At 40.8% G+C, this 22,722-nt stretch overlaps 1 protein-coding gene across 1 annotated transcript; it reads left to right on the forward strand.

The window, feature by feature from the left end:
• Positions 1 to 2: 2 nt before the first annotated feature.
• On the forward strand, positions 3 to 21,706 carry MTERF3 (mitochondrial transcription termination factor 3). Its single transcript, XM_060243470.1, has 8 exons — positions 3 to 235; positions 3,702 to 4,037; positions 6,899 to 7,051; positions 12,607 to 12,796; positions 17,593 to 17,740; positions 20,284 to 20,355; positions 21,052 to 21,213; positions 21,453 to 21,706. Exons 1-8 carry the CDS (start codon positions 229 to 231, stop codon positions 21,645 to 21,647), a joined length of 1,263 nt encoding a protein of 420 aa, XP_060099453.1. The 5' UTR covers positions 3 to 228; the 3' UTR covers positions 21,648 to 21,706.
• Positions 21,707 to 22,722: the final 1,016 nt, after the last annotated feature.

Below are 22,722 nucleotides of genomic sequence, written 5' to 3' on the forward strand. Positions count from 1 at the left end.
CAGCGCCGCCGCCGCCCCGCGAGGGCATGGCAGGGGAGGCGCCGCCGCGGGCTGGGCGGGGTTGGGCTGGAGGCCGGCCATCGCCTCTTCGCTCCACCGCCTGGTTGCCTCGCAGCTGCTGAGGCCTTCAATTCGGTGGACTGCGTCGGTTGGCGTTCCGGCACCGACGCAGGCCGAGCTGCCAGCGGGGAATCGAAGGGACGACCCGGGCTGTTTCTTGCCGCCTTGATGGCAGGTAAAAAGCCTCCCCCGCCCGCCTTTCCTGAATCTATTTGCCGGTGGGTTTCACCGAGCAAGGCCTCAGCCCCGGAGTAGAGTTATTAGCCCATCCCCGGCCCCCGCCAGGTAAAGAAGCTCCGTTGACGGCGCTCTTTGCCTCCTTCAGTTACAATCCTCGGTGGGGGGTTGGTGTGGGCAGACAAACGAATGCGGTTTTATTCGCAAGTCAGTCCTGCTGCGGTGTTTCTGTCCCGGGGGGGGGGGGGGATGAATTCCTCGTGGTAGTTGGTGGCAGGGAAATAAAACAGGCTGCTTGCAGGCTGGCAACATTTATTCCAGCAGGAGCTTTCCTGAGTCAAAACTCAGTTCATCAAATGCATGTGGCGCCCAGTGTTCCTAAGCTGAGTTAGTGTGAGCTAGCTCACAGTTTTTTAGCCTCTGGCGAACATTTTTGTCTTACCTCGGGAAAAATGGCCCCAGAGCAAACTAATTTGTGCAGTAGCTCACAACTTTAATGCCAGAAGCACACAAAGCAGAGTTTTTGCTTAGAGGGAGTATTGGTGGTGCCCATTTAAAGCTAAATTTAAACTAGTGCTCAAGCAACAAATAGCGGATGGGGGAAAGCTACAAGGAGAGGGGGTAATTCTGTACCAGATGGTCCTCTTATTTTGCAAGAAAAGTGTGATAAAATTTATGTTTAGTTAACAGTCATTGTTCTGTTTCTGGGGGTATGTAGGAACCTCTTATCTTACCTTGTCCTAGAACAGCCCTGTTTCTGCTCATTTGGTTACTTATAAGGACAGGGAACAGATAGATTGTTCTTAGAAGTGGTGGATCTGAAATAGATTGTAAACAATAATGAGAAGGCCATGAAATGCACAAGGTGTGGTCTAAGATTGCAGGTAGTCTTGTTGGTCTTAACAAAAGACCTGTAATGTCTTTTATTAAAACCTACAAAATGATACATAAGCTTTTGAGTGCCCTGGAGTATTACATCAAATTGGAGTGGGGGGCGGAATAATGTTTCAGGTTGTGATCTTAAAACCTGTCTTCATTTTGTGTAGAATGCAAGTCATCTTTGAATAGAACATGAAACTAGTGTTAGGTTGCATCTTCAACCTTTAGTAAGAAGAAAGGGCAATGGTAGGCTCCAATTACAAATATAAAAAACGGCAGTTAATAAAACGTCTCTGTAACAATTTCCTCTGTTTGAGAGTTGCATAGCAGTTAAGCATCATGAATGTTTAAGAGGAAACGTGATAGAGGCCTAAATGAAGAGTATAAAACCTGGTGAATTCTAAATCAACAATTTAAATTCAGGGTCTCTCTTTGAAGTTTTTTTGTGGAATGGTGGTGACTGATCAAGGATAAAATGTCATGGGATATTGCCAGGAGGTTCACATGAACGTATCAGACCCTTGGTCCATCACAGTCAGTATTGTCTACTCAGACTGGCAACTGCTTTCCAAGGTCTCAGGTCAAGGTCTTTCACATCACCTAATGCCAGATCTTTTTAAATAGAGATACAAGGGATTGAATTTGGGACTTCTGTATGCCAAGCCACAGCCCAAACTCTTTTCACATCCCAAACTCTTACCTCATCCGCCAACATGATCTATGAACTACCAGAAATATCATCCTTGATGTTATTACACCCGCTTTATCACTTTGTCATCACTCACAATTACTTTGATTTTGGGAAAGAAACTGTTTCTTCAGGTTATTAGTGCTGCATGGCTCTACAGACACATCAGCATATTCATAGCTTATTTAGGGCTACTTTTCCTTGTCCCTAAATTATTTTTCCTTGAATAGAATCTATTCTTTCTGTTATGCTATCCAGAATATACTACACCAGGGGCGTCGCTAATCTGTTATGAGGGATGGATCTTACAGAAATGAGACCTTGTTGGGCCGGACTATGTGTTTCAGAAAATATAATGCCAAGTAGCAGAGATATAAACTTTATAAAGGATACAAACACAATTAAATATGTTTTAAAACTTAAAATAAAACATATTTAAAAGATTAGCACTCTTGCAATGTTTTGTTTATTTAACAGTTTCTGATTACTGACACCTCTTGCTCTGAATTATTGCATCAAAATCTGGAGACAGTCTATGCTATAGAAATCTTGAGTAGGCTGTTCAGGTGTGTATCTGTAAATTGCAAACCCACTTTGTCATTCATTATAGAAATCTCATGGTCAAGGCTTTGAGCCTAAGATCCAGGGGAAAACATGGGCATTGTGAGCTTTTGTACATAAATTGCTTTGTGTGCTGGTCAGCTTTGCTCTGTAGCTCCTGTGTGATTGAGCAAGCTTGGCAAAGTAAGCTGTGATGCAGAAAGGAGCGAGAGAGAAAGAAAGAAGCAGATGACAGTTAGTTGCTTATGGGCCTGATTAGCCCTTGGGCCGCATGTTTGACATCCCTATACTACACAAACCATTGTCTACATCCAAGTGCTTGCATACATATAGGCCCCTAATCTAAAACTATTTCTACATAACCACGACAGGCAACTTTATAGGAAAACTAGATCTTTGACAAGCTCTGATGCAAAGTCGGACCCTGTACCCTGCTCAGCTTAATGCCATTATGTCAGCCATGCTCTTAGCAACTCATTTCCTTGTTCATCCTTCAGTGCAGTGTATTCCCTACACTCATTGAACTGGATGGTCCTGATGCAAAACAATAAAAGGAGATACAACTGGCATAAAAATTGACAGTGTTCAAAACCCACTGAGATTAAGTCTCCAGAATGTTCTGCTGCTGACTTGAAAACTACTGTTGCAGGGAAACTCCTATATGAAATTGCTAAATTAGTGTCAAACTTCCTGCTAATTTAGACCTCAATCACAATGATGATTTCCTATCAAACTATGGGTGTTAGATTGGCTTAGTAAGTGTAGGGACAAAAATCAGAATAGTAGCTGTGTTACCCTACTGCACCAGAACAAGGAAAACTCTTATGATAGGTTCAGAACTAACAAATGTATAATGTCATAAATAAGCTTCTGAAGCATGTGCTGAATCTAGCCCACAAAATCTAACACAGTGGTAAACTTGCTAATATTTACTGTCAAGAAGACTTGGTTGTTTGGGAAGGTTTTGATGTTACTGATTTTCTGAACTATCATATCTGAAGTGAGCAGTGACTCACACTACCTCATACTCTTCCACAAATGTTGTTAGTCTTTAAGGTGCTATTGGACTCTTGCTGTTTTCTACTACTACAAGCAAACATGTCTACCCATCTTAATATATTCTTGAAGCATCTTATTAAGGTTATATTGTTTCTGCATCTCCAGTATTACTATACCTAATGCCATAGAACTTCACTTGTTTCACAGTTGAGAAACTGAAATAGTAACACTGCAGAATGATATTGCATGTTCTTCAGCTTTCCTTTAGTATTGTGTTTTTCCATACAGTTTTCCATGAGCATGATAAACATTTTTCTTCAATGATCTTTTATTACAGAATACCATTGTAAGATGGCTTTGTTAACTCGACAGATATCCAGATGCTATTGCTTGCTGAAGAAAAGCAACATTGTAAACAGTAGAAAACTAAGAAGACAATCAATCAAAACATGGACATTTCCTCTAAAGCGACCAGATTTGCCATTGTTGTGGCATCACAGATATTTCCACCAGCCAATATTAAAGAACTCTAGAACTCTTATTTTTGATAACCTCAGACAATTTTGCAGTTCAAGTGCTGCCCCAAATCCAAGTCATGAAACTAGTTCACTTTCTCTGGTTTATAAACAAACTGAACCAAGATCAAGTTCTGACTCCGAAGTATTGGATGATGGTAGGTAATGAATGAAATCTACATGAAGGACTTTTGGAGTGGGAATTCTCATAATACTGTATCTAAAATTCTGATTAAAATCTTATTATTATTTGTATTGTAAGAAATGGCTTGGCGTAGTTGAATTGTCTTTACTTGATAAGTTCCACTTCCAACAAGTGTTATAAAACCTTGTTAGAGATTCAGTGTTGTCTGAGGACTGAATCTCATATTTTCAGACATTAGGGTGCAATGGAGGGGGGGGGGATGGCAAGAAAGTTTTGCCCTACAGATGAAAATCCTTCCAGTGGAGGAGTGGGGAATCAAACCCGGTTCCCCAGATAAGAGTTCGTACATTTAACCACTACATCAAACTGCCTCTCCCAGAGAAACCTCTTCTTAGATCTGAGCCATACTGATCCATATATATGCCGTTACGAAGGTATGTAGATACTTTAGTGGAAGAGTGATTGTACCAGTGATGAGAGCCGGTGTGGTGTAGTGGCCATGGTACAGTACTTAGCCTGGGAAGATCCAGGTATAAGTCTCCTGTTACTTGGGGCCCTGCTGCTTTCTCTAAGCCTAATTGCCTCGCAGGTTGGCTGTAAGGAGAAAGGGGGGGGGGACATGTATGCTGTCTAGAGCTCCTTGGAAGGGCAGAGTAAAAAGAAAATGAATATATAAAATATCTGCCATAGCAACTGGAAGGAGTGGGTTGCTGCAAACCAATCTAAGTTTTGCAGGCTCTTCTCTGGCTTCTGTTGCCTGTTTGCCACAATTCAAATGCTGGTTTTGAACTATAAGTCCTTTAATGATTTTGGCATGTTGCTGACAAGAAGGTCTTCTTCCTTATGCCCCATTAGAATCTCTTGTCGAGGCTGGGAGTGCTGTCTGAGCAGTACCATCTGTGTGGTTTGAATGACAGAAGGGAGGCTTTCTGGCTAGCTGCTCTGTAACACATCTCCCTAATCTTTATAAATTTGGATTTAGTTTAGTTTTACTGCTTGGGATCATGTACATGCAGCTAAAGCTGCTTTATACTGAATCAGACTATCAGTCCATCAAGGGCCATATTGTGTACTCAGACTGGCAGTAGCTCTCCAGAGTCTCACATAGAGCTCTTTCACATCATCTGCTACCTAATCCTTTAACTGGAGCTGCTGGGAATTGAACTTGGGACCTTCTGCAAGCCACCTGGTGGTACTGGAGTTAATATTAATAATGTTTCATCTATTGAATGGGGGGGGGGTTGTATTGTTACTTCCTGTTAATCTGGTGTCTTCTGGGATCAGTTAATTAGTCTGGCATAGGTTGAGCAATGTAAAACATCCTTGCTCAGCGGCTTCAACTCTGAGCCATTTACTTGGACATATGATCTGTTGAAATCAATAAAACTAACTTCCACAGTGTAGTTAAGGAATGGTGTCTGTAAGACTCCACTGGAGTCCTGTATTTGCAGTCTAGGGCAAGAGATTAAAAAGTGTTACTGAATGATAAAAGGATGATTTTTTTCTGTGTGTGTAACTTGAGAACAGGACTGCTCAATAATCAGGCAGTATCTGTTTCAAGGGCTGCACTTACTACTGTTGTGCAAGTTTTATCAACTACAATTTGTTCACTTTTTGTATTAGAAGTCACACTTAGATGAAGCTAAAAGCAGCTGATGAAAGCTTACAGATAGTCCTATCAAAACATGAAGTAATTGGTATGGGTCCCCTCCCCCCGTATAACATGACAATAACTTGAGGAATTAAAACCTTTTGTTTAGCAAGCAAGAGAATATTTATTTATTTATTTTTATTTATTTATATTTCGATTTATATCCCACCCTTCCCACCGAAGTGGCTCAGGGCGGCTTACAACATATAAAATTTACACAGGTTTGGCTTAAAAACAATTACATAGCAACAGTTAAAACAATAAATTAATAAAACATAGGACATAAAAACCAGCGGTCTGTCAGAATGCATTCTAGCTCCATCCAAAAATTCTCAGTGTCAATTAGTTGTAGGCCAGCCGGAAGAGGACTGTCTTGCAGGCCCTGCGGAACTGTCCTAGGTCCCGCAGGGCCCTCACCTCTTCCGGCAGCTGGTTCCACCAGTAAGGCGCCGTTACCGAGAAGGCCCGATCCCTGGTGGGATAGCTGTGTGTACACTGAATTGGAATGTAGGAGAGAATAAAACACTGGTAGTATTTAGGTTGATTCCTTAATTTCTGTGTTTTCTCATCTTTAAATCACTTTTCCTAGGTTATAAAAGATATTCCAGTATGGTTTAAGCATTTTCTCAGTTTGTTCTTCAGTAACATGCATGAACTCTTATTTCTGCTCATAACCTACCCCCCCTCTCTCTTTAAAGAAAAGCTTTGGACTCCTTTGTTTATACTGATGCTAATTTAGAACTGCCATAATTGCCTTCTGTACTTCAGTGGAAACATTTCCTCTTCTTTCTGTTAAGATGAACTTGCTTCTCCCCACTCTGCCATTTGAGGAGGGCAAGCTGAAGCAGGGATTTAAGCTGTTTGTTCCAGGACAAGCAGAAATCAGTGTTTGATTGGTGCATTGGTCAACTGATTTCTGAAATGCTGTTAGTGCTTAAAATTAGAGAACGTACAGAAAGCTATACTGGATGGGATCCTTGACTTGTGGCAGGGCTAGGATCAGAGTGTTTTGAACACATTGTCCTGAAATTTCCTTTCTCTCATGGATAATTGTTCAGCTGATAGTTGAATAAGAAGTAGAAATACGTTTCATAGCCTGCATCAGAAGAAAGCTACTAGCATTGCTAATGAGTCGATCACCCTGAATAATGTAGTGTACAAGTGTATTTGTGCGTTTTTTCAGTTTATTTTTGTTTTTTCCTCCCACTGTAATGGCCTTTTAGGATGGGAAGAGTCATTGCCTTCATCAGCCTTGGAGGAGATTTCAGAAGATGAAGCTGTTCAGATTGCAGCTGTGCCACCACTTCCTTTTGAGTCTTTTACACTTCAGGATTATGTTGATCATTCAGAAACTCTACAGAAGTTGGTGCTTCTAGGTATGCACACCTAGATTGGTAGGCACTGTATGTGTTGGAATCTCTAACAGTCTGATAGAAGTGCCGCAGAGGGGGCAGGGGGGACCATGGCATGTTGAATACAGTATGGAAAGTAGTCTAGTGCTTCTTTAGTGCTCAAATGTATGTTTTTCTTAAAATGAGGGGAAGGTGCTGTACCATTGTAAAGGCAATCCACTGTACTTTCCAAGTGTACAAAGCTACTTTAATTTAGCAGCTTCTCTCTTTTTGACATGTGTTCATGAATATGAGCAGCAGTTTAGGAGCTAAGCAAGACTGGTCACAGCCAGTATTTGGATGGGATATCTCAAAGGAAGGATGGGGGTGTTATTTGGAGGGAGGCAATGGCAAATAACTACTTTTCATTCTCTTGCTTGGAACACCTCGTGGAGGGAGGTCACTATGAGTCACTGGCAACTTAACAGCACATTCTTCATGAGTGTGAAGAATAAGAACATAAGAGAAGCCATGTTGGATCAGGCCAATGGCCCATCCAGTCCAACACTCAGTATCACACAGTGGCCAAAATTTTTTTGTCTATATATATATATACACATATATATACACACTGTGGCTAATAGCCACTGATGGACCTCTGCTCCATATTTTTATTTTATCTTCCTGTGGCAGTGAATTCCACATGTTAATCACCCTTTGGGTGAAGAAGTACCTCCTTTTATCCGTTCTAACCCGACTGCTCAGCAATTTCATTGAATGCCCACGAGTTCTTGTATTGTGAGAAAGGGAGAAAAGGACTTCTTTCTCTACTTTCTCCATCCCATGCATAATCTTGTAAACCTCTATCATGTCACCCCGCAGTTGACATTTCTCCAAGCTAAAGAGCCCCAAGTGTTTTAACCTTTCTTCATAGGGAAAGTGTTCCAAACCTTTAATCATTCTAGTTGCCCTTTTCTGCACTTTTTCCAATGCTATAATATCCTTTTTTGAGGTGCGGTGACCAGAATTGTACACAGTATTCCAAATGATACCGCACCATTGATTTATACAGGGGCATTATGATACTGGCTGATTTGTTTTCAATTCCCTTCCTAATAATTCCCAGCATGGCATTGGTCTTTTTTATTGCAATCGCACACTGTCTTGACATTTTCAGTGAGTTATCTACCACGACCCCAAGATCTCTCTCTTGGTCAGTCTTGGCCAGTTCACACCCCATCAACTTGTATTTGTAGCTGGGATTCTTGCCCCCAATGTGCATTACTTAGCCACATTGAACCTCATCTGCCACGTTGACGCCCACTCACCCAGCCTCAACAGATCCCTTTGGAGTCCCTTACAATCCTCTCTGGTTCTTACCACCCTGAACAAACTTGGCCACTTCACTGCCTACTCTCAACTCCAAATCATTTATGAACAAGTTAAAGAGCATGGGACCCAGTACTGAGCCCTGCGGCACTCCACTGCTTACCGTCCTCCACTGCGAAGACTGCCCATTTACACTCACTCTCTGCTTCCTATTAATTAGCCAGTTTTTGATCCACAAGAGGACCTGTCGTTTTACTCCATGACTCTCGAGCTTACTAAGGAGCCTTTGATGAGGAATTTTATCAAAAGCTTTCTGGAAGTCAAGGTAAACAATATCTATCGGGTCTCCTTTGTCCACATGTTTGTTCACCCCCTCAAAGAAATGTAACAGGTTGGTGAGGCAAGATCTTCCCTTACAGAACCCATGCTGAGACTTCCTCAATAACTCATATTCATCAATGTGCCTACTCATTCTGTCCTTGATAATGGTTTCTGCCAACTTTCCCGGTATTGAAGTCAGACTGACTGGCCTGTAATTACCCGGATCTCCTTTGGAACCCTTTTTAAAGATGGGGGTGACATTTGCTACCTTCCAGTCCTCAGGAATGGAGGCAAATTTCAATGAAAGATTACATATTTTTGCCAGAAGATCCACAAGTTCAACTTTGAGTTCTTTCAGAACTCTTGGATGTATGCCATCTGGACCTGGTGACTTATTAGTTTTTAATTTGTCTATCAGTTGTAGGACCTCCTCTCTTGTCACCTCAATCTGACTCAGGTCTTTCAACACCCCTTCCAATATAAGTGGTTCTGGAGCAGGCAAACACTTCTCATCTTCCACAGTGAAGACGGAGGCAAAAAATGCATTCAGCTTCTCAGTCATTTCCCTATCCTCCTTCAGTAAACCTTTGACCTCTTGGTCATCCAAGGGCTCCACTGCCTCCCCAGCTGGTTTCCTGCTTCTAATATATTTGAAGAAATTTTTATTGTTGGTCTTTATGTTTTTTGCAATATGCTCCTCATAGTCCCTTTTTGCCTGCCTGATCACAGTCTTGCATTTGATTTGCCACTGCCTGTGTTCCCTTTTTATTAATTTCACTTGGACTAGCTTTCCACTGCTTAAAGGAGTCCTTCTTACCTTTTACAGCTTCCATTACTTTGTTTGTGAACCATGCAGGCCTTCTCTTATACCTGTTTGTACCTTTCCTAACTTGTGGTATATATTTTATCTGAGCTTCTAGGATTGTAGTTTTAAATAGCCTCCCAGCTTCCCCAAGGGTTTTGACTGTATTTACCTTTCCTTTCAATTTCCTCTTCACATGCCTCCTCATCTCAGAGAATTTACCCCTTTTAAAGTTAAACATGGTTGTGCCGGTCTTTTGGAATAACTCTCTATTTATACAAACAGTGAAATCAATAACGTTATGGTCACTGTTCCCAAGCGGTGCGATCACTTTTCCATCTCTCACCAAGTCTTGGGCATTACTTAGGACCAAATCCAGGATCACCCCACCCCTGGTAGGTTCAGAAACCATCTGCTCCATAGCACAGTCATTGAGAGCATCTAGAAACTCAATCTCTTTCTCTCAACCAGAACACATATTGACCCAATCAATCTGCGGGTAGTTAAAATCACCTATGGCAACACAGTTTTTACGTCTAGCCGTCATCTTTAAGCCTTCCATCATATTATAGTTGTCCTCTATCTTTTGATTTGGTGGGCGATAACAAACTCCCAAAGTTAAATTGCCTTTTGGGCCCTCTATTTCAACCCAAAGCATTTTTAGAAGGGAATCTAATTCTCTGACCTCAGTCTTACTGGACCGTATGCCCTCTCTGACATACAGAGCCACCCCACCTCCAACCCTTCCCTCCCTATCTTTCCTGTATAACTTATATCCAGGAATCACCATGTCCCACTGATTCTCCTCATTCCACCAAGTTTCTGAAATTCCCACAGTGTCTATGTTTTCTCCCAACACTAAACATTCCAACTTACCAATTTTACTTTGAAGACTTCTAGCATTTGTGTACAAACATCTATAATTTCCCAGGCAAGCTAGGCCCGCCACCTTCCTCCTGCCGCCTCGAGACTCTGGCAGGCAGTCCATTCTGTTTGTCGCCATCTCATTGGACAACTCTGATCCATTACCCGGTAGAAAAACCCTTCATCTCTTTGAGATGAGTCTTCCCAAACCAGAGACATTTCATCTCTTGTCGGCTTTCCCCCAAGATTTAGTTTAAAAACTGCTCTGCCACCTTTTTGATTTTAAGCGCCAGCAGCCTGGTTCCATCCAGGGACAAGTAAAGACCGTCTTTTTTGTACAGCTCCTGCTTGTTCCAGAAAGCATCCCAGTGCCTAACAAACTTAAACCCTTCCTCCTTACACCATCGTCTCATCCACACATTGAAACTTCTAATTTGTGCCTGTCTCTCCTGCCCTGCACGTGGAACAGGTAGCACTTCTGAGAAGGCTACCTTGGAGGTCCTGGCCTTAAGTCTCCCGCCTAGCAGCCTAAATTTTTCCTCCAGGACCTCACGACTGCATTTCCCCACATCGTTGGTGCCAACATGCACCACGACCACCGGCTCCTCCCCAGCACTGTCTATCAGCCTATCTACTACACGCGTAATGTCCGCTACCTTCGCACCAGGCAGGCAAGTCACCATATGGTCAGTACACGATTTTGCCACCCAGCTGTCTACTTGCCTAAAAATCGAATCACCAACTACCAAGACCCCACCCCCCCTCTCCCTGCCCATGGATGGTTCCTTGACGCGAAAGGATTCCCGCTCACCAACCGAAGAAGTGGTCCCTTCTGAGGGCGCATTCCCCTTATCCTCAGCCCGGTGCCCTGTTCCCTCTTGACCCTCACGCTCCCTGGCAGCAACGGGGCTGCCACGTTCAGAGCAGGGCTCATCTAACATGTCCCCGAGAGTCTTCTGTGAATGCCTAACTGACTTTCTCTGCTTCTCCAGGTCAGTCACCTCAGCCTCAAGGGTACAAACTCATTCCCTGCGAATCCATGAACAAGTCAAGAAAGATACTGCTTTGAACTGTTTGAGATGTTACTTTTTATCCAAAAACCTTAAGATTTATATGTTAAGGTGTACAGAGGAATCATATTTGAATGGTCAGGTGCTGATGAGCAGTAGCATTCTGCTAGAGGACTTCTTCTGAGGAATAAAAATGATACATTTAAGCTTTCCAAAGATACATGAAACTTAAGGCACAGGCCTTAAGTGCCTGCAGGTGAAGAATTACCATCTGAAGCATCCTTTGGGATCTGCTGATTTTACCTTTAACATCATAGGAACCACTGCAGTTTTAGCTGCTGTCTGTTGTACTTGGTAAGATCTGTAATCCAAGGCTGATCACAGCAGAAAGTACATACTGAAGTTCCTTTTCATGCTGATGCTATTCCAGTGCGGACTTCTTCACTTGACTTAAAGTTACCATGTGGGACAGACAGAAGCCATGTTGCGGGGACTCCCATGCTGCTAAATGTACCATTGAAAGGGGCCTCTCTGCATCTGAAAATTCTGCCTGGACTGGGTGTTTCATGCTTTCACAGTGGCACACTCTTGTCGGGAGATGAAAAGAAACCTAGTTCTGAAAATCTTCAGTTCTTCAAGAAAAAAATTCTGGGAAATGAAGACTGGGCAGGAAATAGAAATGGAATGTGCAAAAATACAAAGAGCAAAACTGAGTGTCTCTTCTGTTAGTGGCAACCAATGGTAGTTGTAGTGCTAACTTAGGAGTTTTACATTTCATTCCTGCACATAGTTGAAATTACACTGCCATTGTTTCCAGTAGACTTTAAGGAGACTAACAGCACAGTCCTATGCACTCCTGAATCAGTGGGTTTAAGCTGGAGTAACTTTGCATCAGATTGCATTGTAACTGCAGAGTTTAGAATAATGATTTCCTGCACAAGAATCTCACTGTGCCAGATTGCTGAGGGCCTTTCCTGGATTCCTGAAGAAAATTATGCCTTTACATGTTAAAGAGTTGGCTGTGACTGACTATAATGAAAATTACTATTTTTTTTTTATAAAACATAGGCTAGAATTGTTAAAACTGCTGTCATGATTTTTTAATTTCCTTCTAAGCATATATTCTGAATTCTGAGCAGCTAAAGAATGCTGGCTGCAGTCCAGAACATGCATCAAAGGAACTGTATACAAAGTTCAGTGATTACTTACAAATGCTTGGGTCATAAACAAACTAAAAGGTTGACAAGCTGTATTTTCTGATAAATTTATTGCAGGAGTTGATTTGTCTAAAGTGGAAAAACGTCCAGCTGCAGCTCAGTTTCTCCTGAAGTTAGACTTTGAAAAAGATATTACAAAAACACTTCTGTTCCTTAAGGATGTTGGTGTGGAAGATAATCATCTTGGAGCATTCCTCACTAAAAACCCTTATATTCTCAGAGAAGAAGTGGAAGATCTAGAGACCAGGTAAAATGACTCCTATAAATGGCAACCCAAAATATTGACCATACATAATACAATCTTTATTCTTCAGGTTTTTTCCATATGAACTATTTTATAGTCTCCTTAAACTGTGTAAACACATCTTATGGGTGCGAGGGACTTGATACTCTTCCAAAGTTTTAAATGTTAAGGATAGCAAATGCAGCACATGTATCCAGAAACAGGCCAGAGTCTGTACATTACTGTATGTGATTATTTCCAAATTTAAAGTTTTATTGAATTTTCTATTCACAAATACAGAAAAACCAAAATAACATTAATTTCTTCAAAGGTATCTAAACTAACGTGTTGTAATATGTACAGTTGGAGTACTGTGTATGATTATTTCCAAAAGGAGTCCAGCATGAACATGCATATATCATTTCTGCTCTTTGCTTTTCCTGGGGTCTTTCCTAAGGATAGGGTAGGGAAGGAAATTTGGAAGATCTGTGCATGAGATCTGAGCACAGGTTTTCTTTGTGTGTGTTTGTGTGCTTTTCTAAGCACAGCAAGTGCAAAAAGAGTTTGACTTTGCTGATGTAACTGTTTAAGCTAGTGGCTATTTGTCTCAAGGAAGGAGAATTCAAATTAATCTTGTAGGGATGAAATAAGATGTAGGAACAACTGCACAGAGACTTAAAAGCTGGAAGTCTTTTGTTGGAAGTATTCTTGGAGCCTGCTAGACATAGCAAAGCCAGGAAAACAGACAGAGAAAATAGGCGGGTAGCTGAGAATACATTTCACTTGCCTCACCCTTCTGCTTAGTGGTTTGGTATTAATCCAGCATTTTGGTTTAAAGAAAAACACCAATTTCTTTACTGATAAAGAGAAGGTGAGCATATCCTAAGCATAATTAACTAAAACAGGAAATAGGTCTATTTATCTGAATCTGTTTGTGCAAGATTAAGACTGACCTTCTTGCAATTGTCTGAGAGAAAATGCAGAGCTGAGCCAAATAAAATTGATTATTCAAGACAAAGCTGAGTAATTAAATTCATCTTGCATAGGCCTTGTATGATAACCTGTTCAGACAATCTGGTAGAGGGAAATAACTTTTCCATAAACTCGATAATCTATCCCTGTCAATCACAGTTCTCTCAGAGCTCTCTCAGCCCCACCTACCTCACAGGTTGTCTGTTGTGGGGAGAGGAAGGGAAGGAAGGTAAGCCTCCCCAAGACTCCTTCAGATAGTGTGTGGGGGGGAGAATAAAACCAACTCCCTTCTCTCACAGTACTGCACTTTCAAGCATACCCTTGGTTCTATTCCCTTCACCTCCCTTCTTCTACTCCCTTTTGAGTACCCTCCCTGTACACATAACATCTTTTGACAAGCCATATTGGGTCCTTAAATAGCTGCTGCATGCTGGTCCCAGCCAGTGAAAGAGTTGACCATAGGGGCACTCTTATTTCTCTGTCCGTTCCTCTCACAGGACAGTTGGCAATCTAGATTGCAGTCTTTGTCATCTCAAATGCAAAATATTTTCCCTTAGCTTTGATTTTAAACTAGGCTACTAACAAACATGGATTACTTCCACTATTCTCCACCTTTCTTCCCAATTGGGACCCAAAGTGGCTTACATCATTCTTCCCTCCTCCATTTTTTCCTCACAACAACCCTATGTGGTAGGTTAGGCTGAGAGTGCGTGACTGGCCCAAAGTCACCCAGTGAGTTCCCATGGCAGAGCAGGGAATTGAGCCTGGATTACCCAGATCCTGGTGCATCACTCTAGCCACTATACCACACTAGTTCTCAATGTATATATACTTATGGTGTGGTTCAGATAATTTTTTTCTCCACCAGGAGTCTTTCAGCTCAGGAATGGGTCTACCCCATTCCCTTTACTTCAGGGAGCATTTATCAAATGAGCCAGGAAGCTGCCACACTGCTTGAGTGTGCAGTTTCCTTAAGAGTGCAAGATGACACCAACTAGAAACATTTCAGTAAAAGTACTTCCCAGAGCACAAAGTAGAAGCAGAAGTCCTAGGGTGGGTTTGACTGTATCTATCTAATTGCACCAAATTTCCAGCCTGCTTTAAACAGCAAAGGGTCTTACAAAGTTTTATGTTGAGTAAATATACTGCCTTAAATTTGCAGTGATCAGCTCCTAAGAGGAACAGAGGGCTCCAGCTGGAAAGAATTGTAATGTGCCAAAGGGCTGTTCTCTTACATAATTTGGTTAATGTCAGAATTATTTATATGTTGTGTACATGTCATCATTGGTGGAGGTATTGACAAGGGGTGCAGCTTGGAAATGGGATACAGATAAATTATCTGTGCCTAAACACTCCTGCGCAGATTGAGACAATATGGATAACTGCTGCCTGGAATATCTTGCTGTTTTGGATCCTCACTGCCAGAGAACACAACGTCTGTTTCAATAAATATGGCATTTATTACTTGAGATAAACACTGCAAACTTAGCAGTCCAATACTCATAACTGTCCTGACAGTTGCAAAATATCCATACGACAGCTTCGCTACAAGAGTTTATTTTGAAATATTGCTAATTCATAGGTTAGTGGTGTTAACATGCTTTTTATTTGTAATGAAAGGTTTCTTACTGTTGTCTAGCAATGGAGTAGGAAAGAATAACAGCATTTACATTATTTCAGTGTTGGGCAAAGAGAGGGACCGAGAAAAGCTTGTTTGCCATCTGTTTTTGCATAATTGTGGAGATTTGCACTGTTTAATTGAAAACAGATTGGAATGTTGTTTATAGTTTTTCCTATTCCTCACAGTCAGTGAAGGCTCAAGAAAATGTTATTTTCTTATGATTCCTCTTCCCAGTAGTTGATTCTTTATTACTCTTGCTGTATCATTGCAGGAGGAGAGGTCCATCAGTAGTTACTGGCCAAGATGACTAAAGGGTACTTCATCATCCAAACCTCTGAATACTTGGGCTAGGAGACAACATCAGGGGAAGGTCTCTGTCCCCTGTTTGGCCCTCCCAGGCAAATGGGATGTGGGTAATTTTGCTGGTTGGTCATTGTGCAGAACAGGATGCTGGATTAGATGGGCAGCTGGTCTAAGCCAGGAGGGCACTTCTTATGTAGAAGTGCAATGTAGAGATAACTGTTTGCCAAAAGCTACAAAATATATCCCTACTCAACTGGGATTTGGGGCTGGTTTATTTTGAGCTCTGAGTTCATTGCTATACCCACAAACCATGGTGCTTAGACAAAGAACAACTACAAAATTGTTAGTGGTAATAGTGTGGTATTTACTTTGAGAAAATATCCTATAAAGAGATTCCAATGCAGCTATTATTTTTTTATTTTATTTATTTATCTGGGATTTATATCCCGCCCTTCCCATCGAGTGGCTCAGGGCGGCTTACAACATTAATAATAATCTGCCTTTCTCACTGGGACCTAACATATATGATGGTGGTCACTACCCTAGAAATGGAAGGACTTGTGGTGACAGAAGTCCTTTGTCCTGCTTCAATGCTTTTATGTGCAGAATCCATCCATTCCAAGGGGCATGTCCAGGAGAAATTCCTGGTGGATTGTGTCTAATGTCATTCTGTTAGTAGGCAGAGCAGGACAGAAATTTTTCCATGGAAAAAGATTGTTTCATGAAATGAGAATTCATGGATGCCATTGCTAATTGCACATAAAACAAGCTTTGCAGTTGCAAAGTTGTAATTAACTTTTTTCAGGTGATTATTCCTAGGATTTCTATAAGAGGTTATGTATATTTTATCCATTTGTAAACCCTGGGGTAGAGGTGAATAAAACCACAAACATTTGTGCTAATTCAAAGGGGAAGGGAGGAGGAATCAGGTTATGAATACAAATCAGATCAAAGCTAAAATTAAAATTATTTAGACCTATCTATGTAAGAGGAGGAAGGGATATTACAGCACCAATCTGGCATGAAACAAACCAGTAATGCAAATGATAAGATGCCCCAGTGACATCCTTGGATGAGAATTAAATTCTGTTGAAACAGATGTGTGGACAACCATGTCCATTGCACGTTGTGTATGGTTCTTTGGTGTGTTAAAATTAGTGTGACAACATTTTTAAGTGCCTTTTGGAGGGGGATTGTTAAGTTCAAACAATGTAAGCAACGTACATGCTATGTTGTGTTTAAATTGTATAGACATTATTACAGTAAAATAATTTCCACATAAAGCTTTGAATTTGTTTGAATGTAATATTTAACCCGATTTCTTCCCCCCGCCTCCTCCCCTGCCATCAAGTATTTGAGTTCAGGCATTTGTTACTATTGGGGCATAACATTGACATGGAGTACTTTTTAAATAAATATGCAGAATACTTTCATGCTCTGCTTTTTTCTGAAAACCTTACATTGGTTGGGAACAAGGGAAATACAGATCTTTAGCATTGTTGCCTTGGCTACTCTGATTTTTTTTAAAGGAAGAGACCTTTTGGTTGTGTAAGTCTCTTATTTGAAAATATTTAAAAAATCAACTTTCAGTTGTAGAAGCAATCATGTTTTAGTATTTTCCTTAGGGATAGGAATATTATTTCCCTGAGCTGGTTGGTACTGACTTTTGATTTAAATACAGCTGGAAATCATTACAATCATAATGTTTTGTGCTGGAGTATTTATTTTTCTTTTCTCATTAAGGCATGGATTTTTGCTTTTGTCATACCTGCAGGCTTTTCCACCCTTCCTTTTGGCAGCTTTGCTTATTAATATTATTTCAAATCTGTCAATTTGATTGACACTGTTGAAGAATTGGCACAGCTGGATAAGAGATGACAGTTTTATTTTCTTCATTTTCCTTTGGATCTGTCTTCTCTTCCAGGGTGGCTTATCTAGCATCAAAAAAATTCAGCAAGGAAGCAATTGCACGGCTTGTCTCAGAGGCTCCATATTTACTTCTCTTCTCTGTGGAAAGGCTGGATAATAGGCTGGGTTTCTTCCAGAAAGAACTTGGATTGAGTGTGAAAAAGGTACCTTATTCTTCCACTTGGGTTATTTTGATGATCTTCTTTGAAGATTTCCAAACAGAGTGATGGGGATGAATTCATGAGGAACAAAACAAGGTCCACAAGCAGGTAGCAGGAATTCTTGGCAATACAAGTGGGGGGGTGGGGAGCATGGCTTCTGAAGCCTGCTATCTTAGAATAGTATTTGAGGCTAGAACGACTATGTAGCCTTGTTTATCTAGATGGCCAAGAGGCATCCAGAATGTTTGAATGTTTAATTATTATGCTGGAAGGTTTGTTTTCCTGTTCTATGGAGTAAAATGGGTATTATAAGAAAATGCCCTGACTTGGAATTTCAAATGACTGAAGTTCCTGAAATGGCAGACCAGCAAACACAGGGTGGAGACTGCTGAGCGAGAAGTTGTCCTGCTTAATCCCTCTTGGAACAAATGGAAGTCATGTGCATGCTGCATAATTACATTTTTTTCTTATAATTCCTCCTAAAAGCAAACTTGATAGCCCCATGCCTATCAGGAGGATGATGAACTGCAACCACCACAGGCCCATCCTGGTACACAGAAGAATAAAAATTTAAAAACAAAACAATGCAATGAAAAGAAAAGAAAAGAAACTGTCTCATTGCCCCGGGGTTTTGGACTCTTGAAAGCTGTTAATACGTTGGAAACAGAAGATAAATCAATGGTGCAGTTGGCCTGATCAAGTTCCTAACAATTTTAAATATTCTGGAAGTGGGAATATGTTTAATATCCCCCCTCTCTTTCTGATACTACATGTTTTTAAGGCTGTGCCACCTTTGAAGCTAACAAGTTTAGGGTAAGATGAATAGGTTCCTACTTACTAAACTTCAGAGTTCAGCATAGTGGAAAATTTCTTTTGTAGTTTTGGACTACTGATGCTCTGGATTATGTAAATAGGAAGCAACTCATTTTGTTCCGGAGCTCAGGAGGCTCAAGCTATTGCTCAATGGGGAGATAACCCGATTGGTTATTTCCCCCCACACACATGCCATGGCCCCTCACCTTGTGCAGACTTAATAGGGGAACACAATTGTTTGAAGTAGTACTGAAACTGAGGCTGCTTTTACAGAGATGTTCTGCTCTTCCTTTGCTCCTTAATGCAGTGTTGGTTTTTTGGAGCACCCATGTAATTACATCCTCTGTTTCTCCTGTTCCATGATACTCAACTTTACTGTGATTTTTCCCAAAGCTGGTTGGGTATGTTTTTGGAAAGATCAGTCTGTGTGCTTTTGGGTGAAGAGGTTGTTTGTGTTGTAGGCCCCATCTATATCCCTCACAAATTCCGTCCCCTCCTCCAGCACACTTTTGAGGGCTTTTTACAGCCTTTAAAAAATGGTAATTGACAGATTCACATAATGAACCAATACCCAGCTCTTCATTTTTAAAAAGATCAATTCTAGCCATTTTCATTGCAGAGTTAGATATAGGCTGCACATTTCCCCTTATACTTTTGCAGCAAAAGGGACTAAGGACTTTCTTTTTTACATGAAACCTTGGAACTAGTACATTGTTGTAGCAGATCACAGTGGAGTTATTTTCCCCCAAAAAAAGCATGGGGAGGGGGAAAATAGCAGCCACAGCAGGCTGAAGCAAGAAAAGTATAAGAGAACTCCATATGGATGCTCCATTGCCACTGCAGGTGCCTTTGCATTCACAGCAACAGCAGGAGCTATGAGAATAGTCTCCATGTGGAAGCAGCCTGAGAGACAATGACCTATTCATAAGCCCTCACTGAATACAAGAAAAACCATGTCCTGATGGCACAGGTATTTATTTTGCTGTGTGTTTGGAAGTGGTATGTACATATAATTGCATTAAAGTACGCAGTATCTTCATATGTGATGCATATTACTCTGTGTAGGAAAAATATTTACACAATGTAGGAAAAAGTGTCAGATGTCTCTTGTATGTGTGCAAAGTGCCATCAGGTTGCAGCCAACTTATGGTGACTTCCTTGGGTTTTTCAGACAAGTGATTCACCAAGTGATTCCTTGGTGGTCTCCCAGCCAAGTACCAACCCTGCTAGGCTTCCAAGATCTGGTAGGGTCAGGCTACCATTCCACATCCCCCCAAATGTCCTTTGCTCATTAAATTAAAAAGTATGCTTTCTGAAGTCCATACACAGGAAAATAATTTAGCAAAGAAAATTAAGAATAATATGTAGTCAAAGGCTTTCACGGGCAGAGTTCATTAGTTGCTGTGGATTTTCCGGGTTGAATGGTTGTGGTCTTGGCATTGTGAGACCTGACATTTCGCCAGCAGCTGTGACTGGCATCCTCAGAGGTGTAACCCAGAAAACTGGAGTTCTCTCTGGGTCAAAGCCCAGAGAGAACTTCAGTTTTCTGGGTTATACCTCCGAGGATGCCAATCACAGTTGCTAGTGAAATGTCAGATCTCACAATGGCAAGACCACAGCCATATAGTCCAGAAAATCTACAACTAAAAATTAAGAACAGATTTATCTCACCTTAAGGAGATGTCACTTAATGCTGATGACTTCAACATTTTTGCCTTCTCTTTAAACTACAGACCAGAGATTTAGTAACTCGTCTTCCAAAGTTACTGACCAGCAGTCTTGAACCTATTAAAGAAAATCTGAAGGTAAGTCTGCTAGTATTAGACCAGGCTTTAGGAGTCCTTAGCCATTCCACTGTAAAAAGGTATTTTTTTTCTTTTCACACTGCACAGAAACTGTGTAGCACAGACTTGGGTGGCAGGCAGCAGCTCTAACTCTTCAAGTATGGATGAGAATGACTTATGCCTATTCTTATGAGTTGCTGCATGAGCATTATAGAATTGTTTGGTAGTATTCTGGAGTGAGGCTGCTACTAGTTCCTCTGCATGCAGGGATCCCAATTCAAAATGAGTGCTTTCCTGCCTGTTTTCAGAAAGCCGTTTACTTATCGCAATGATTTGCAGTGGGTTTTTGCAGGAGAATCCCATTATTAATAGAGTGCTTGCAGATGTCTGGTATCACTTTCATTGTGGTCAGTGAATGGCTTTTTAAAAACTTGGACCCAAGCAGTGAATTTTAAAAACATGCTTTTCACGTTAAGTAAAAATTGTGTGATAGTTGTATACTCAGGTGAAAAACAAGAATTGAGATTCTATAAATACTAATTATATTGGTTTTACAATCAATTTGTTTCATTTTATAATCTTATTGGATGTTTGTTTATATAATGATCAGAAAAACTCCCTCCCCCATTTAGTTTTAGGTCTTTAATGTTGGCAAAATACATCCCTAAAGTGTTCCGAAGTGTATTAATAGATTTCATAATGTCTGTTCTTTTTCAGGTGTATGAACTTGAACTTGGCTTTAGTCAGAAGGAAATTAGGGACATGGTATACAGAATCCCCAAGAATTTGGGCATGAACAAAAGGAAACTAACACAGATATTTGATTACTTGCACAATGTAATGGACATTCCTCACAACATCATTGGTCATTTCCCTCAGGTGAAACTCTTGTATGTTACCTGTATACCACAGTTGTTATAGAGAGAAGTTTAAAACATGGTTTAAGCAACCAATATTAAAGGCAAAACTGTAGATTTCTGGTTTTATACAACACATGCAGGTGTTTTAATGCATTTAAAAATGGTATTTATCTGCTTTATAAAATTATTTGCAAATTTTTCCTACTTCAACAATATAAACAGTTAACTTTACATTTGTATTTTTTTTTTAATTTGCAGGTTTTTAATTCAAAGTTATTACGAATTAAAGAAAGGCATTTGTTTCTTAAATTCCTGGGAAGAGCACAGTATGATCCAAAGGAACCCAGCTACATTGCCTTGGACAAGCTAGCAGCCATTCCTGATGATGTGTTCTGTACAGAAGTTGCCAAAACATCCATAGAAGACTTCCAAAGATTTCTGAAAACACTGTAAAAAGTTCATTTTTGAAACAGTCACAATGAAAATTAATACAGTTAATTTATTAACATAAATGTGGCATTTTCTCACTGCTAATTTGAAGCAAAAAATTTTTATAACTCATAAGGCCATTTGAGTGAATAAAAATGAGATCCAGTTCAACACTTTAAAAAATGCACTGCCTAATTAGAAGTGTGAGACCACAACTCATGCCTAGGTGTTGAGTTTGCCTAGGACAGGTGCAACAACAGATGGTGACAGTGCACCAAGAAATATGGTATTACAAAACAATAAGATGAGAAATTATTGGCATCTTTTCCCATTCAAGTTTGGTCAAACTTGGCCAGTGTAATGGAACAATGTTGGATCTGTGGCAGATCATTGCTAACAGTGGTTGAGATGTCCTGTCCTAAACATGCTGTGCTTTGTACTATCATACCTATCCAGGCAACTCTTCCCAACCATGTTCTGCTATTTTTGGGATCCCACCTCACAGTCAGTTACATTTTGCACAGCTTGGTGCAGTATACAGTCAAAAAACTTCCTGTGTAGCACAAAAACTGGATTCTTAAGTGCTGATATAGACTGTCAGCTTTAAGGCCTACAGCAGTTGTTTCTTGTATTGATGGTTGCTAGGATAGGCAGAGTCTCCTGAAGCCTCAGATACCAAAATGGCTTTTGATTTCAATTGACGAGATAGATGTAGCAGCAGGCTGTTAGCTTGATTCTCTCAATAAGGGGACCCCAGCATGGTCCTCAATGCTGATAACTTTGCTGGGCTCCTCCAGTTGTTTTTAGAAAATGGGTGGGGCCGGATGGGGCTTTTATGCAGCTAGGCTTTTGATTGGCCATTAGAAATTAGATTGGTTTTTAAAAGGGTTATTTTCACAGAAATTGCTACCATAGCACCAGGCTTTGTATGGTGTGACTAAAGGAGGCAGTAGTCATTTTATGGCTGGCTATGCCTTCTGCAAGCACTGTTTTGTGGAAGCCATTTTGCAGCTGTGCCCACCATGCTGTGTCAGAATTCCAAAGGTGTCCACAGGCTCAAAAAAGTTGGGGACCATTGCTCTGTGTCTTTATACCAGCA

This window comes from Heteronotia binoei, chromosome 7, assembly GCF_032191835.1.
Source record: "Heteronotia binoei isolate CCM8104 ecotype False Entrance Well chromosome 7, APGP_CSIRO_Hbin_v1, whole genome shotgun sequence".
NCBI lineage: Eukaryota > Metazoa > Chordata > Lepidosauria > Squamata > Gekkonidae > Heteronotia > Heteronotia binoei.